Source organism: Salmo salar, chromosome 02 (assembly GCF_965601325.2).
Source record: "Salmo salar chromosome 02, fSalSal1, whole genome shotgun sequence".
In the NCBI taxonomy this organism is placed as follows: domain Eukaryota; kingdom Metazoa; phylum Chordata; class Actinopteri; order Salmoniformes; family Salmonidae; genus Salmo; species Salmo salar.
The window spans coordinates 362,369-379,649 of NC_138292.1; the positions used below are offsets into that span (position 1 = coordinate 362,369).

A 17,281-nucleotide genomic window follows, 5' to 3' on the forward strand; every position below is an offset into this window, starting at 1 on the left:
ATCCTAGTTCAGGTCACAGTCTAGTCTAGTCTAGTATGGACCAGGTGATCCTAGTTCAGGTCACAGTCTAGTCTAGTACGGACCAGGTGATCCTAGTTCAGGTACCAGTCTAGTCTAGTATGGACCAGGTGATCCTAGTTCAGGTCACAGTCTAGTCTAGTATGGACCAGATGATCCTAGTTCAGGTACCAGTCTAGTCTAGTATGGACCAGGTGATCCTAGTTCAGGTACCAGTCTAGTCTAGTATGGACCAGGTGATCCCAGTTCAGGTACCAGTCTAGTCTAGTACGGACCAGGTGATCCTAGTTCAGGTACCAGTCTAGTATGGACCAGGTGATCCTAGTTCAGGTACCAGTCTAGTCTGGACCAGGTGATCCTAGTTCAGGTCACAGTTTAGTCTAGTATGGACCAGGTGATCCTAGTTCAGGTACCAGTCTAGTCTAGTATGGACCAGGTGATCCTAGTTCAGGTCACAGTCTAGTCTGGACCAGGTGATCCTAGTTCAGGTCACAGTCTAGTCTAGTATGGACCAGATGATCCTAGTTCAGGTCACAGTCTAGTCTAGTACGGACCAGGTGATCCTAGTTCAGGTACCAGTCTAGTCTAGTATGGACCAGGTGATCCTAGTTTATCACGGCTGTCAGCCAATCATAATTCAGGACTCAAACCACCCAGTTTATAATACCTAACAATACACACATCCCCAAAATACAAACAAAGGAATTAAGACGAGCGTCAGAGTCATGAATATATATATATATATATATATATATATATATATATATTATATATATATATATAGATGTATAGGATGGTGTGTATAGACAGGGTATTTAACCAACTGCTCCACTAACCTCTCTCTCTCTGCTCCTCCAGGTATGATCCTGTTTTGTTTGTTCCTTTGTAGGTTTATTTAGTTTCCACTCAGTCATGTTTACACACACACATTCACGCATCCGTGCACCCTACATACACCTTACATTATGACATTTCCACACCTCATTCCTTTTTCTTTGTTTAGAATGAATAGTTTTGTTTTATAATAAATAACTTTTTTAATTGGCCTATACCGGTTGTTGATGTCCTCTCATTTTTGCCACAGGCTATGAGCCGGCCTGTGACAGTAGTTATATAGGATGGTGTGTATAGACAGTAGTTATATAGGATGGTGTGTATAGACAGTAGTTATATAGGATGGTGTGTATAGACAGTAGTTATATAGGATGGTGTGTATAGACAGTAGTTATATAGGATGGTGTGTATAGACAGTAGTTATATAGGATGGTGTGTATAGACAGTATAGACAGTAGTTATATAGGATGGTGTGTATAGACAGTAGTTATATAGGATGGTGTGTATAGACAGTAGTTATATAGGATGGTGTGTATAGACAGTAGTTATATAGGATGGTGTGTATAGACAGTATAGACAGTAGTTATACAGGATGGTGTGTATAGACAGTAGTTATACAGGATGGTGTGTATAGACAGTAGTTATATAGGATGGTGTGTATAGACAGTAGTTATATAGGATGGTGTGTATAGACAGTAGTTATATAGGATGGTGTGTATAGACAGTATAGACAGTAGTTATATAGGATGGTGTGTATAGACAGTATAGACAGTAGTTATATAGGATGGTGTGTATAGACAGTAGTTATATAGGATGGTGTGTATAGACAGTATAGACAGTAGTTATATAGGATGGTGTGTATAGACAGTAGTTATATAGGATGGTGTGTATAGACAGTAGTTATATAGGATGGTGTGTATAGACAGTAGTTATATAGGATGGTGTGTATAGACAGTAGTTATATAGGATGGTGTGTATAGACAGTATAGACAGTAGTTATATAGGATGGTGTGTATAGACAGTAGTTATATAGGATGGTGTGTATAGACAGTAGTTATATAGGATGGTGTGTATAGACAGTATAGACAGTAGTTATATAGGATGGTGTGTATAGACAGTAGTTATATAGGATGGTGTGTATAGACAGTAGTTATATAGGATGGTGTGTATAGACAGTATAGACAGTAGTTATATAGGATGGTGTGTATAGACAGTAGTTATATAGGATGGTGTGTATAGACAGTAGTTATATAGGATGGTGTGTATAGACAGTAGTTATATAGGATGGTGTGTATAGACAGTATAGACAGTAGTTATACAGGATGGTGTGTATAGACAGTAGTTATACAGGATGGTGTGTATAGACAGTAGTTATATAGGATGGTGTGTATAGACAGTAGTTATATAGGATGGTGTGTATAGACAGTAGTTATATAGGATGGTGTGTATAGACAGTAGTTATATAGGATGGTGTGTATAGACAGTAGTTATTTAGGATGGTGTGTATAGACAGTAGTTATATAGGATGGTGTGTATAGACAGTAGTTATTTAGGATGGTGTGTATAGACAGTAGTTATATAGGATGGTGTGTATAGACAGTATAGACAGTAGTTATTTAGGATGGTGTGTATAGACAGTAGTTATATAGGATGGTGTGTATAGACAGTAGTTATATAGGATGGTGTGTATAGACAGTAGTTATACAGGATGGTGTGTATAGACAGTAGTTATATAGGATGGTGTGTATAGACAGTATAGACAGTAGTTATACAGGATGGTGTGTATAGACAGTAGTTATTTAGGATGGTGTGTATAGACAGTATAGACAGTAGTTATTTAGGATGGTGTGTATTGACAGTAGTTATATAGGATGGTGTGTATAGACAGTAGTTATATAGGATGGTGTGTATAGACAGTAGTTATATAGGATGGTGTGTATAGACAGTATAGACAGTAGTTATACAGGATGGTGTGTATAGACAGTAGTTATATAGGATGGTGTGTATAGACAGTAGTTATACAGGATGGTGTGTATAGACAGTAGTTATATAGGATGGTGTGTATAGACAGTAGTTATATAGGATGGTGTGTATAGACAGTAGTTATATAGGATGGTGTGTATAGACAGTATAGACAGTAGTTATACAGGATGGTGTGTATAGACAGTAGTTATATAGGATGGTGTGTATAGACAGTAGTTATACAGGATGGTGTGTATAGACAGTAGTTATATAGGATGGTGTGTATAGACAGTAGTTATATAGGATGGTGTGTATAGACAGTAGTTATATAGGATGGTGTGTATAGACAGTAGTTATATAGGATGGTGTGTATAGACAGTAGTTATACAGGATGGTGTGTATAGACAGTAGTTATATAGGATGGTGTGTATAGACAGTATAGACAGTAGTTATATAGGATGGTGTGTATAGACAGTAGTTATATAGGATGGTGTGTATAGACAGTAGTTATATAGGATGGTGTGTATAGACAGTAGTTATATAGGATGGTGTGTATAGACAGTAGTTATATAGGATGGTGTGTATAGACAGTAGTTATATAGGATGGTGTGTATAGACAGTAGTTATATAGGATGGTGTGTATAGACAGTAGTTATATAGGATGGTGTGTATAGACAGTATAGACAGTAGTTATATAGGATGGTGTGTATAGACAGTAGTTATATAGGATGGTGTGTATAGACAGTAGTTATTTAGGATGGTGTGTATAGACAGTAGTTATATAGGATGGTGTGTATAGACAGTAGTTATACAGGATGGTGTGTATAGACAGTAGTTATATAGGATGGTGTGTATAGACAGTAGTTATATAGGATGGTGTGTATAGACAGTAGTTATATAGGATGGTGTGTATAGACAGTAGTTATACAGGATGGTGTGTATAGACAGTAGTTATATAGGATGAGCCTTGACTAGAATACAGTATATACATATGAAGTGGGTAAAACAGTATATAAACATGATGACAATGTTAAATCGGGTAACTCTGGAGTCTGTGGGTCCCCCGAGGAGGGGCTAGAAAACACCCCCGTCAGTCAGTCTCCTCACCAGTAGCAGAGCAGAGCCTCAGTGATGCGGGGCTGTACTCTCTGCAGTCTGTCCTCTCTCCAGCAGGGGGAGGTAGAGAGACCCAGTCTGGTCAACAGCTCACCATTCAGACTGCTCTGGCCACCGCTCAGCAGGTAGCAGCTACGCATCTGGACCAAATGCCTGTCACAATCAATCAATCAATCACTGACTGACTGAAGACGGTTCTGTCCACGTCATTGGTTAAGAGGAAGGCTTATTGTCATCTCAGGTTCTATACATCAATGAAGGCTTGAGGTTAGGGTTTAGGTTAGGGTTAGGGTTTAGGTTAGGAGTCAGAGTTAAGGTTACGGTTAGGGGTTGGGGTTCAGGTGAAGGTTAGGAGTTATGGGTTAAGGTCAGGGTTCAGGTGAAGGTTAGGAGTTATGGGTTAAGGGTTGGGGTCAAGGTTGGGGTCAGGGTTCAGGTGAAGGTTAGGAGTTATGGGTTAAGGTCAGGGTTAAGGTGAAGGTTAGGGTTTATGGGTTAAGGGTTGGGGTCAGGGTTAAGGTGAAGGTTAGGAGTTATGGGTTAAGGGTTGGGGTCAGGGTTAAGGTGAAGGTTAGGAGTTATGGGTTAAGGGTTGGGGTCAGGGTTCAGGTGAAGGTTAGGGTTTATGGGTTAAGGGTTGGGGTCAGGGTTAAGGTGAAGGTTAGAGTTTATGGGTTAAGGGTTGGGGTCAGGGTTAAGGTGAAGGTTAGGAGTTATGGGTTAAGGGTTGGGGTCAGGGTTAAGGTGAAGGTTAGGAGTTATGGGTTAAGGGTTGGGGTCAGGGTTAAGGTGAAGGTTAGGAGTTATGGGTTAAGGGTTGGGGTCAGGGTAAAGGTGAAGGTTAGGAGTTATGGGTTAAAGGCCCAGTACAGTCAAAACTGTGATTTTCTCTGTGTTTATATATATATATATATATATATATATATATATATATATATATATATATATATATGGAGTTTTGGCCTTCCATGGTGACATCACCATTTCGGTGAATTAGTTAATAGACCAATAAGGAAGAGAGTTCCAAACCTCTCTGCCAATAACAGATAATGTTCTGTTTTCCCCTCCCCACTCAGGCCACTCCCAGACAGTCAGAGCAACATTTTGACTTGACAAATTGCCTTTTGCTAAGAAGATATTTTTGTTTCATTTTGACCATTATAATTCAAAACAATCGCAGTAAGGTACTTCATTGTTACCCAGAAATGATTTGATATTGAGATAAAAACTGCTGCATTGGACCTTTAAGGAAGTACTGAATGTGTATATGAATACCTGTTTTTCCTCCTGCCGTCCTGTAGGGTCTTCAGTCTCTCTATATCCATCCACAGACGCAAAAGCTTCTCTCCTAGTGTTCCCTTTAAGAAGTCCTTAAAGTCACCAAGGCCCTGTCTATCACCATGGATACTAACAGTGACATCATAGAACTCAAGGTCATTCTCCTCCTCTGACCCTCCACCCTCCTCATCCTGGTCCTTCAGTCTGCTGTGGCTGGTGGCTGGACCTCCCTCACAGGGGCTCTCTGTGTGGGCTGACCCTCCACCCTGCTCCTGGTCCTTCAGTCTGCTGTGGCTGGTGGCTGGACCTCCCTCACAGGGGCTCTCTGTGTGGGCTGACCCTCCACCCTGCTCCTGGTCCTTCAGTCTGCTGTGGCTGGTGGCTGGACCTCCCTCACAGGGGCTCTCTGTGTGGGCTGACCCTCCACCCTGCTCCTGGTCCTTCAGTCTGCTGTGGCTGGTGGCTGGACCTCCCTCACAGGGGCTCTCTGTGTGGGCTGACCCTCCACCCTGCTCCTGGTCCTTCAGTCTGCTGTGGCTGGTGGCTGGACCTCCCTCACAGGGGCTTTCTGTGTGGGCTGACCCTCCACCCTGCTCCTCCTCCTTCAGTCTGCTGTGGCTGGTGGCTGGACCTCCCTCACAGGGGCTCTCTGTGTGGGCTGACCCTCCACCCTGCTCCTGGTCCTTCAGTCTGCTGTGGCTGGTGGCTGGACCTCCCTCACAGGGGCTCTCTGTGTGGGCTGACCCTCCACCCTGCTCCTGGTCCTTCAGTCTGCTGTGGCTGGTGGCTGGACCTCCCTCACAGGGGCTCTCTGTGTGGGCTGACCCTCCACCCTGCTCCTGGTCCTTCAGTCTGCTGTGGCTGGTGGCTGGACCTCCCTCACAGGGGCTCTCTGTGTGGGCTGACCCTCCACCCTGCTCCTGGTCCTTCAGTCTGCTGTGGCTGGTGGCTGGACCTCCCTCACAGGGGCTCTCTGTGTGGGCTGACCCTCCACCCTGCTCCTGGTCCTTCAGTCTGCTGTGGCTGGTGGCTGGACCTCCCTCACAGGGGCTTTCTGTGTGGGCTGACCCTCCACCCTGCTCCTCCTCCTTCAGTCTGCTGTGGCTGGTGGCTGGACCTCCCTCACAGGGGCTCTCTGTGTGGGCTGACCCTCCACCCTGCTCCTGGTCCTTCAGTCTGCTGTGGCTGGTGGCTGGACCTCCCTCACAGGGGCTCTCTGTGTGGGCTGACCCTCCACCCTGCTCCTGGTCCTTCAGTCTGCTGTGGCTGGTGGCTGGACCTCCCTCACAGGGGCTCTCTGTGTGGGCTGACCCTCCACCCTGCTCCTGGTCCTTCAGTCTGCTGTGGCTGGTGGCTGGACCTCCCTCATAGCGGCTCTCTGTATGGGGACCACCCGTCTCCTCATCAGCGGTAGAACAGGAGGGACTCTGGGACTTGGGGTCCCCATTACCCTCATCTGTAGTTCCTGCCTCTATCTCTGTCTTTGCCTCCGTCTCTGCGAGGTAGACGTTCATCTCCTGCTCTGAGGCGCGGTCTCCCCGTCTCCTGTCCCAGTCTAGAAGTGAAGAGCAGAGAGGACAGTCCGGGAGCGAAGAAGAGAGAGGAAAGGAGACGAGGAGTGAGGAGGACAGGGCGTAGGACTCTGAGTCAGGGATGCAGGAGAAGCAGGCTGAGGCCAGACCCCTCTGTCCCTCCCGGCCCAGGGAGCACACCGGGGTTTTCACAGACCGGGTACAGACAGGAAGCTGCTTATCCTTGTCCTTAGCCATTGTCAACATGTCTGTTACTGAGGCCTGCAGAAACACAAAGAACACAAACAAAGCCAGTGTGACTATAGGGAAGTGTTGCCTGGGGTGAGAGAGACAAAGAAATACCTGGATAATACACAGCATGTATCTACTGTTTCACCAACACCACAAAACAAGTGTTTATTTATGACAAATAATCATCTCCGCTGTACTTAACCATATAGACATCATACTGAGAATATATCATTCTCCACTGTACTTAACCATACTGAGATATATCATCTCCACTGTACTTAACCATACTGAGATATATCATCTCCACTGTACTTAACCATATAGATATCATACTGAGATATATCATCTCCACTGTACTTAACCATACTGAGATATATCATCTCCACTGTACTTAACCATATAGACATCATACTGAGATATATCATCTCCACTGTACTTAACCATATAGACATCATACTGAGATATATCATCTCCACTGTACTTAACCATATAGACATCATACTGAGATATATCATCTCCGCTGTACTTAACCATATAGACATCATACTGAGATATATCATCTCCACTGTACTTAACCATATAGACATCATACTGAGATATATCATCTCCACTGTACTTAACCATATAGACATCATACTGAGATATATCATCTCCACTGTACTTAACCATACTGAGATATATCATCTCCACTGTACTTAACCATATAGACATCATACTGAGATATATCATCTCCACTGTACTTAACCATACTGAGATATATCATCTCCACTGTACTTAACCATACTGAGATATATCATCTCCACTGTACTTAACCATACTGAGATATATCATCTCCACTGTACTTAACCATACTGAGATATATCATCTCCACTGTACTTAACCATACTGAGATATATCATCTCCACTGTACTTAACCATATAGACATCATACTGAGATATATCATCTCCACTGTACTTAACCATATAGACATCATACTGAGATATATCATCTCCACTGTACTTAACCATATAGACATCATACTGAGATATATCATCTCCACTGTACTTAACCATATAGACATCATACTGAGATATATCATCTCCACTGTACTTAACCATATAGACATCATACTGAGATATATCATCTCCACTGTACTTAACCATACTGAGATATATCATCTCCACTGTACTTAACCATATAGACATCATACTGAGATATATCATCTCCACTGTACTTAACCATACTGAGATATATCATCTCCACTGTACTTAACCATATAGATATCATACTGAGATATATCATCTCCACTGTACTTAACCATATAGACATCATACTGAGATATATCATCTCCACTGTACTTAACCATATAGACATCATACTGAGATATATCATCTCCACTGTACTTAACCATACTGAGATATATAATCTCCACTGTACTTAACCATATAGACATCATACTGAGATATATAATCTCTGCTGTACTTAACCATATAGACATCATACTGAGATATATAATCTCTGCTGTACTTAACCATATAGACATCATACTGAGATATATCATCTCCACTGTACTTAACCATATAGACATCATACTGAGATATATCATCTCCACTGTACTTAACCATATAGACATCATACTGAGATATATCATCTCCACTGTACTTAACCATATAGACATCATACTGAGATATATCATCTCCACTGTACTTAACCATATAGACATCATACTGAGATATATCATCTCCACTGTACTTAACCATATAGACATCATACTGAGATATATAATCTCCACTGTACTTAACCATATAGACATCATACTGAGATATATCATCTCCGCTGTACTTAACCATATAGACATCATACTGAGATATATCATCTCCACTGTACTTAACCATATAGACATCATACTGAGATATATCATCTCCACTGTACTTAACCATATAGACATCATACTGAGATATATCATCTCCACTGTACTTAACCATATAGACATCATACTGAGATATATCATCTCCACTGTACTTAACCATATAGACATCATACTGAGATATATCATCTCCACTGTACTTAACCATATAGACATCATACTGAGATATATCATCTCCGCTGTACTTAACCATATAGACATCATACTGAGATATATCATCTCCGCTGTACTTAACCATATAGACATCATACTGAGATATATCATCTCCACTGTACTTAACCATATAGACATCATACTGAGATATATCATCTCCGCTGTACTTAACCATATAGACATCATACTGAGATATATCATCTCCACTGTACTTAACCATATAGACATCATACTGAGATATATCATCTCCGCTGTACTTAACCATATAGACATCATACTGAGATATATCATCTCCACTGTACTTAACCATATAGACATCATACTGAGATATATCATCTCCGCTGTACTTAACCATATAGACATCATACTGAGATATATCATCTATGTGAATCAGTAGGATCTGCTGACCTGCCCCAGTGACACATCGAGGACCTTCATCAGGATCTGTCTGTCATCAGGCCCAGGGGAAGGACAGACGGTCTCTGTGATGACAGGGTGTTGGACTGAGGCGTCATCTCTCTTCTGGTTCCAGCCCCGAGGGCCACACTGAGAAAGCAGCTTCGCTAACCTTGGGAAACACCGCCAAGCATCCATCAATCAATCAATCAATCAATACGTTATTTATAAAAGCTTTTAAACAACATTTGTCACAAAGTGCAGGAATGCAGGTCAGACAAACCTATGAATGGAAGAATAGAATAGAATGGAATAGAATGGAAGAATAGAATAGAAGAGAATAGAAAATAATAGAATGGAATGGAAGAATAGAATAGAAGAATAGAAAATAATAGAATGGAATGGAAGAATGGAAAAATGGAATAGAATGGAATGAAAGAATAGAATAGAAAATAATATAATAAAATGGAATGGAAGAATAGAATAGAATGGAAGAATAGTATAGAATGGAAGAATAGAATAGAATGGAAGAATAGTATAGAATGGAAGAATAGAATAGAATGGAAGAATAGAATAGAAGAATATAAAATAATAAAATGGAATGGAAGAATGGAAAAATGGAATAGAATGGAATGAAAGAATAGAATAGAATGGAAGAATAGAATGGAATGAAAGAATAGAATAGAATATAATAAAATGGAATGGAAGAATAGAATAGAAGAATAGAATAGAATGGAATGGAAGAATAGAATAGAAGAATAGAAAATAATAGAATGGAATGGAAGAATAGAATAGAAGAATAGAAAATAATAAAATGGAATGGAAGAATGGAAAAATGGAATAGAATGGAATGAAAGAATAGAATAGAATGGAAGAATAGAATGGAATGAAAGAATAGAATAGAATATAATAAAATGGAATGGAAGAATAGAATAGAAGAATAGAATAGAATGGAATGGAAGAATAGAATAGAAGAATAGAAAATAATAGAATGGAATGGAAGAATAGAATAGAAGAATAGAAAATAATAAAATGGAATGGAAGAATGGAAAAATGGAATAGAATGGAATGAAAGAATAGAATAGAATGGAAGAATAGAATAGAATGGAAGAATAGAATAGAAGAATAGAAAATAATAAAATGGAATGGAAGAATGGAAAAATGGAATAGAATGGAATGAAAGAATAGAATAGAAAAGAATATAATAAAATGGAATGGAAGAATAGAATAGAATAGAATGCAATGGAATGTTATTGCCTGGAGTAAGGTATTATTCCATCACTGTCCCAGGGTGTCTACCTTCACTCTGCCAATACAGCTGTGTTAGGTGAGTGACAGGCAGGTGTAGTGTGGGTTAGAGAGAGTCACCTGCTCTCAACAGGTACTGTATATGCTAACATGGCACGCAGAAGAGATTTATGTGGGATTAGGTATCCATGAGCTGCAGGAAGTAGGACCTATAGGTCGGGTGGTAGTAGACCTATAGGTCGGGTGGTAGTAGGACCTATAGGTCGGGTGGAAGTAGACCTATAGGTCGGGTGGAAGTAGACCTATAGGTCGGGTGGAAGTAGACCTATAGGTCGGGTGGAAGTAGACCTATAGGTCGGGCGGAAGTAGACCTATAGGTCGGGCGGAAGTAGACCTATAGGTCGGGCGGAAGTAGGACTATAGGTCGGGCGGAAGTAGACCTATAGGTCGGGCGGAAGGAGACCTATAGGTCGGGTGGAAATAGGACCTATAGGTCGGGTGGAAGTAGGACCTATAGGTCGGGTGGAAGTAGGGACAGGCAGGATCAGGATAAGGGCAGTGCTGACATCAAGACAAGGCAAGGGCTCATTTCAAGGTTTTACTGCTAACCTACAAAGCATTACATGGGCTTGCTCCTACCTATCTTTCCGAATTTGTTCCTGCCGTACATACCTACACGTACGCTACGGTCACAAGACGCAGGCCTCCTTATTGTCCCTAGAATTTCTAAGCAAACAGCTGGAGGCAGGGCTTTCTCCTATAGAGCTCCATTTTTATGGAATGGTCTGCCTATCCATGTGAGAGACGCAGACTCGGTCTCGACCTTTAAGTCTTTATTGAAGACTCATCTCTTCAGTAGGTCCTATGATTAAGTATAGTCTGGCCCAGGAGTGTCAAGGTGAAACGGAAAGGCTCTGGAGCAACGAACCGCCCTTGTTGTCTCTGCCTGGCTGGTTCCCCTCTCTCCACTGGGATTCTCTGCCTCTAACCCTATTACAGGGGCTGAGTCACTGGCTTACTGGTGTTCTTCCATGCCGTCCCTAGGAGGGGTGAGTCACTTGAGTGGGTTGAGTCACTGACGTGGTCTTCCTGTCTGGGTTGGCCCCCCCTTGGGTTGTGCCGTGGCGGAAATCTTTGTGGGCTATAGTCGGCCTTGTCTCAGGATGGTAAGTTGGTGGTTGAAGATATCCCTCTAGTGGTGTGGGGGCTGTGCTTTGGCAAAGTGGGTGGGGTTATATCCTTCCTGTTTGGCCCTGTCCGGGGGTATCATCGGACGGGGCCACAGTGTCTCCTGACCCCTCCTGTCTCAGCCTCCAGTATTTATGCTGCAGTAGTTTGTGTCGGGGGGCTAGGGTCAGTCTGTTATATCTGGAGTATTTCTCCTGTCTTATCCGGTGTCCTGTGTGAATTTAAGTATGCTCGCTCTAATTCTCTCTTTCTCTCTTTCTTTCTCTCGGAGGACCTGAGCCCTAGGACCATGCCTCAGGACTACCTGGTATGATGACTCCTTGCTGTCCCCAGTCCACCTGGCCATGCTGCTGCTCCAGTTTCAACTGTTCTGCCTGCGGCTATGGAACCCTGACCTGTTCACCGGACGTGCTACCTGTCCCAGACCTGCTGTTTTCAACTCTCTAGAGACAGCAGGAGCGGTAGAGATACTCTCAATGATCAGCTATGAAAAGCCAGAGCCTGGTTCCTCTCTAGGTTTCTTCCTAGGTTCTGGCCTTTCTAGGGAGTTTTTCCTAGCCACCCCTCATAGCCTGGTTCCTCTCTAGGTTTCTTCCTAGGGTTCTGGCCTTTCTAGGGAGTTTTTCCTAGCCACCCCTCATAGCCTGGTTCCTCTCTAGGTTTCTTCCTAGGGTTCTGGCCTTTCTAGGGAGTTTTTCCTAGCCACCCCTCATAGCCTGGTTCCTCTCTAGGTTTCTTCCTAGGGTTCTGGCCTTTCTAGGGAGTTTTTCCTAGCCACCCCTCATAGCCTGGTTCCTCTCTAGGTTTCTTCCTAGGGTTCTGGCCTTTCTAGGGAGTTTTTCCTAGCCACCCCTCATAGCCTGGTTCCTCTCTAGGTTTCTTCCTAGGGTTCTGGCCTTTCTAGGGAGTTTTTCCTAGCCACCCCTCATAGCCTGGTTCCTCTCTAGGTTTCTTCCTAGGTTCTGGCCTTTCTAGGGAGTTTTTCCTAGCCACCGTGCTTCTACACCTGCATTGCTTGCTGTTTGGGGGTTTTAGGCTGGGTTTCTGTACAGCACTTTGAGATATCAGCTGATGTAAGAAGGGCTTTATAAATACATTTGATTAAAAAATAAATGTGATTGATTAAGTCAGGACAGTCAGGATAAAGGGCAGTGCTGATATCAAGACTGATGAAGTCAGGACAGACAGGACCAGGATAAAGGGCAGTGCTGATATCAAGACAGATGAAGTCAGGACAGACAGGACCAGGATAAAGGGCAGTGCTGATATCAAGACAGATGAAGTCAGGACAGACAGGACCAGGATAAAGGGTAGTGCTGATATCAAGACAGATGAAGTCAGGACAGACAGGACCAGGATAAAGGGCAGTGCTGATATCAAGACAGATGAAGTCAGGACAGACAGGACCAGGATAAAGGGTAGTGCTGATATCAAGACAGATGAAGTCAGGACAGACAGGACCAGGATAAAGGGTAGTGCTGATATCAAGACATGCATCAACAGGTGATATGACCCCCTAGTAATAAAACATTGGGGATTACCTGTACTCGAAGTAGCAGTCACTGTGAATAAACAAGGGTAGTCTTTCTTTTAGGATCCACTCCAGTCCCTGTTGTCTGTCCAAGCACTGTTACGGCGTTCAAATCAATAATTATTATTCTCATTCAGATGATGTCACACACACACAGACGTCTGATTTAATAAACTCCATATCAACCAACTAAAATCATGAATCAATCAACTAATCTGATGAGAAACTTGAATCCACTTGAATAAAAATGTTTTTTTTTTAAAGTTTGATTAAAGTTTAGTTTGACTAAACTTATGAGGGCAATGTATTGGTTGGCAAATCAAAGTTAATTTGTCAATTGAACAGTATACAATAGGTGTAAAACATTACAGTGAAATACTAATTTAAAAGCTCCCCCCCCCCCCCCCCCCCAAACACACATGGCAGTATTCAATATGAAGATGCCATAGTGTAAAAGGACCAGGAGAATGTGAACTGACCAGAACAGTGTAGTGGTTGTCCACCATGGGTCTAGCAGACAGCTCTGTTGGATCACTGAGAGGTTGTGATTGAAAGTACTGCAGGGCTGACCTGATCCTCCTAGACAGAGCCTCCTCTGACTCACTGACCACCTCAAACACACCGGTCACCTGGTTGTACTGTATACACTCAGGGAACGACTGGGCGGGAAAGGAAACCAGGACATTTGGGACATTATTTTCTCAGATTCTGACAGAATAGATAAAGAGAAAGTGTAGCCCGTCTAATTGGTAAATTATCTTAAATCTGATCAACCATTTGAAGGAAAGTGAAATTAAGCAAATCCACAATTTCAAACATCTTTGTGTTTTACAAAAGTTTTGGCATTCATCCACAGTGAAAATAAACATTTTGTTAGTGAATAAAGTAAATAATATGAAAGGATGTTTACAGGTAGACTGAGGAAGTGATTAAAGAAGTGCCAGGATGTTTACAGGTAGACTGAGGAAGTGATTAAAGAAGTGCCAGGATGTTTACAGGTAGACTGAGGAAGTGATTAAAGAAGTGCCAGGATGTTTACAGGTAGACTGAGGAAGTGATTAAAGAAGTGCCAGGATGTTTACAGGTAGACTGAGGAAGTGATTAAAGAAGTGCCAGGATGTTTACAGGTAGACTGAGGAAGTGATTAAAGAAGTGCCAGGATGTTTACAGGTAGACTGAGGAAGTGATTAAAGAAGTGTCAGGATGTTTACAGGTAGACTGAGGAAGTGATTAAAGAAGTGCCAGGATGTTTACAGGTAGACTGAGGAAGTGATTAAAGAAGTGACAGGATGTTTACAGGTAGACTGAGGAAGTGATTAAAGAAGTGCCAGGATGTTTACAGGTAGACTGAGGAAGTGATTAAAGAAGTGCCAGGATGTTTACAGGTAGACTGAGGAAGTGATTAAAGAAGTGCCAGGATGTTTACAGGTAGACTGAGGAAGTGATTAAAGAAGTGCCAGGATGTTTACAGGTAGACTGAGGAAGTGATTAAAGAAGTGCCAGGATGTTTACAGGTAGACTGAGGAAGTGATTAAAGAAGTGCCAGGATGTTTACAGGTAGACTGAGGAAGTGATTAAAGAAGTGCCAGGATGTTTACAGGTAGACTGAGGAAGTGATTAAAGAAGTGCCAGGATGTTTACAGGTAGACTGAGGAAGTGATTAAAGAAGTGCCAGGATGTTTACAGGTAGACTGAGGAAGTGATTAAAGAAGTGCCAGGATGTTTACAGGTAGACTGAGGAAGTGATTAAAGAAGTGCCAGGATGTTTACAGGTAGACTGAGGAAGTGATTAAAGAAGTGCCAGGATGTTTACAGGTAGACTGAGGAAGTGATTAAAGAAGTGCCAGGATGTTTACAGGTAGACTGAGGAAGTGATTAAAGAAGTGCCAGGATGTTTACAGGTAGACTGAGGAAGTGATTAAAGAAGTGCCAGGATGTTTACAGGTAGACTGAGGAAGTGATTAAAGAAGTGTCAGGATGTTTACAGGTAGACTGAGGAAGTGATTAAAGAAGTGCCAGGATGTTTACAGGTAGACTGAGGAAGTGATTAAAGAAGTGACAGGATGTTTACAGGTAGACTGAGGAAGTGATTAAAGAAGTGCCAGGATGTTTACAGGTAGACTGAGGAAGTGATTAAAGAAGTGCCAGGATGTTTACAGGTAGACTGAGGAAGTGATTAAAGAAGTGCCAGGATGTTTACAGGTAGACTGAGGAAGTGATTAAAGAAGTGCCAGGATGTTTACAGGTAGACTGAGGAAGTGATTAAAGAAGTGCCAGGATGTTTACAGGTAGACTGAGGAAGTGATTAAAGAAGTGCCAGGATGTTTACAGGTAGACTGAGGAAGTGATTAAAGAAGTGCCAGGATGTTTACAGGTAGACTGAGGAAGTGATTAAAGAAGTGCCAGGATGTTTACAGGTAGACTGAGGAAGTGATTAAAGAAGTGCCAGGATGTTTACAGGTAGACTGAGGAAGTGATTAAAGAAGTGCCAGGATGTTTACAGGTAGACTGAGGAAGTGATTAAAGAAGTGCCAGGATGTTTACAGGTAGACTGAGGAAGTGATTAAAGAAGTGCCAGGATGTTTACAGTTAGACTGAGGAAGTGATTAAAGAAGTGCCAGGATGTTTACAGGTAGACTGAGGAAGTGATTAAAGAAGTGCCAGGATGTTTACAGGTAGACTGAGGAAGTGATTAAAGAAGTGCCAGGATGTTTACAGGTAGACTGAGGAAGTGATTAAAGAAGTGCAGCAGAACATCTTCAGAAACCAGATGGTCCTCCTGTGGATATTGAACAGAAGACACCAGTTAGTTAGTATTCAATGTGTTGATATGGGGGGGGGGGGGGGGGACTGCAGAATTCACTTTAAATCCCTTAACAGGATCATAGAAGTCATATTAAAAGTTGTTCATATAACAGTATAATGTTCAGTAGTCCATAATGTGACAAGTTGAAACGTTTAGACAAAGGCATTCATTTAAAAAATATATATTTTTATAAATAGGTTACTCACGAAATTATCGATGGTAAGGTAAGGTGGATCTATGGAAGAAAAACATTTCAAGACAACTGATGCCACCTTCAGATAAACTGGGAACTCGGAAATCTCCGACTTTTCCAAGCGTCCAAGACAACCGAAAAACTCAGGAAACGAGATCAAATCATAACGTCAGTGATCTTCAACTCACCGAACTCTACAAAAAGAGGTCCGAGTTACCGAATTGGATGACCGTTCAAAACGATTTTCCCCCAGTTCTTAGTTGTCGTGAACGCATTGAAGTTCCCAGTTGTGTTTTTAAAAACGTTGAGTTTTATTCAGCTGTTCCTGAATTCCCGGACTCACCTGTTGTAATCTTCCCCAACATTCTTCACTTTTATGTAGTTCAGTTGTCCTTAGTTGTAATTCAGCCAGAACCGTCAGCCAGGGGCTCTATGCCTGTCCTGAACACCTCTGACCTGCCGTCACCCAGACCGTTCAGTGTAATTACCGACAGACGGGTTGCTATGGAAGTCAACTCACATTGCAGAAGGGGAGCAGTACAAGTCGTGACGCTGAGGAAACATTAACTGGAGTGCCAGTTTATCCATTTTTCAAAAAAAAATAATTAAACGACTAAATATATTGCATTTTAATTCAGACTTCTCATAGTAAAGTAGAGATGATTAACTATAGCACGCTAATATACACAGCGACATGTATTCTATTCCAGAGAGGAATCAAGTGAATGACGTTAACCAGTAGAGGGCGCCATAACGACAGAAAACTATTCCGACACAGTGGCGTTTGCAAAACACTTTGTCAAATCAAATCAACGTTTATTTGTCATGTGCGCCGAATACAACAGGTGTAGACAGTGAAAAAAAAAAAGGTATTAGGTGAACAAGACG

General features: G+C 42.1%; 1 protein-coding gene across 1 annotated transcript in view; it reads right to left on the reverse strand.

Moving 5' to 3' along the window:
* The window catches only part of LOC106593541 (regulator of G-protein signaling 22), a 45,994-nt gene extending 29,236 nt beyond the window's left edge, over positions 1–16,758 (reverse strand). The window contains exons 1-9 of the mRNA XM_082968523.1: positions 16,737–16,758; positions 16,407–16,435; positions 16,111–16,173; positions 13,874–14,053; positions 13,405–13,490; positions 9,440–9,599; positions 5,187–7,001; positions 4,181–4,191; positions 3,922–4,083 (exon numbers count right to left, since the gene is read on the reverse strand). Coding sequence (XP_082824649.1) covers positions 3,922–4,083; positions 4,181–4,191; positions 5,187–7,001; positions 9,440–9,599; positions 13,405–13,490; positions 13,874–14,053; positions 16,111–16,173; positions 16,407–16,435; positions 16,737–16,758 — 2,528 coding nt within the window. The remainder of the gene's footprint in view (positions 1–3,921; positions 4,084–4,180; positions 4,192–5,186; positions 7,002–9,439; positions 9,600–13,404; positions 13,491–13,873; positions 14,054–16,110; positions 16,174–16,406; positions 16,436–16,736) is intronic.
* Positions 16,759–17,281: the final 523 nt, after the last annotated feature.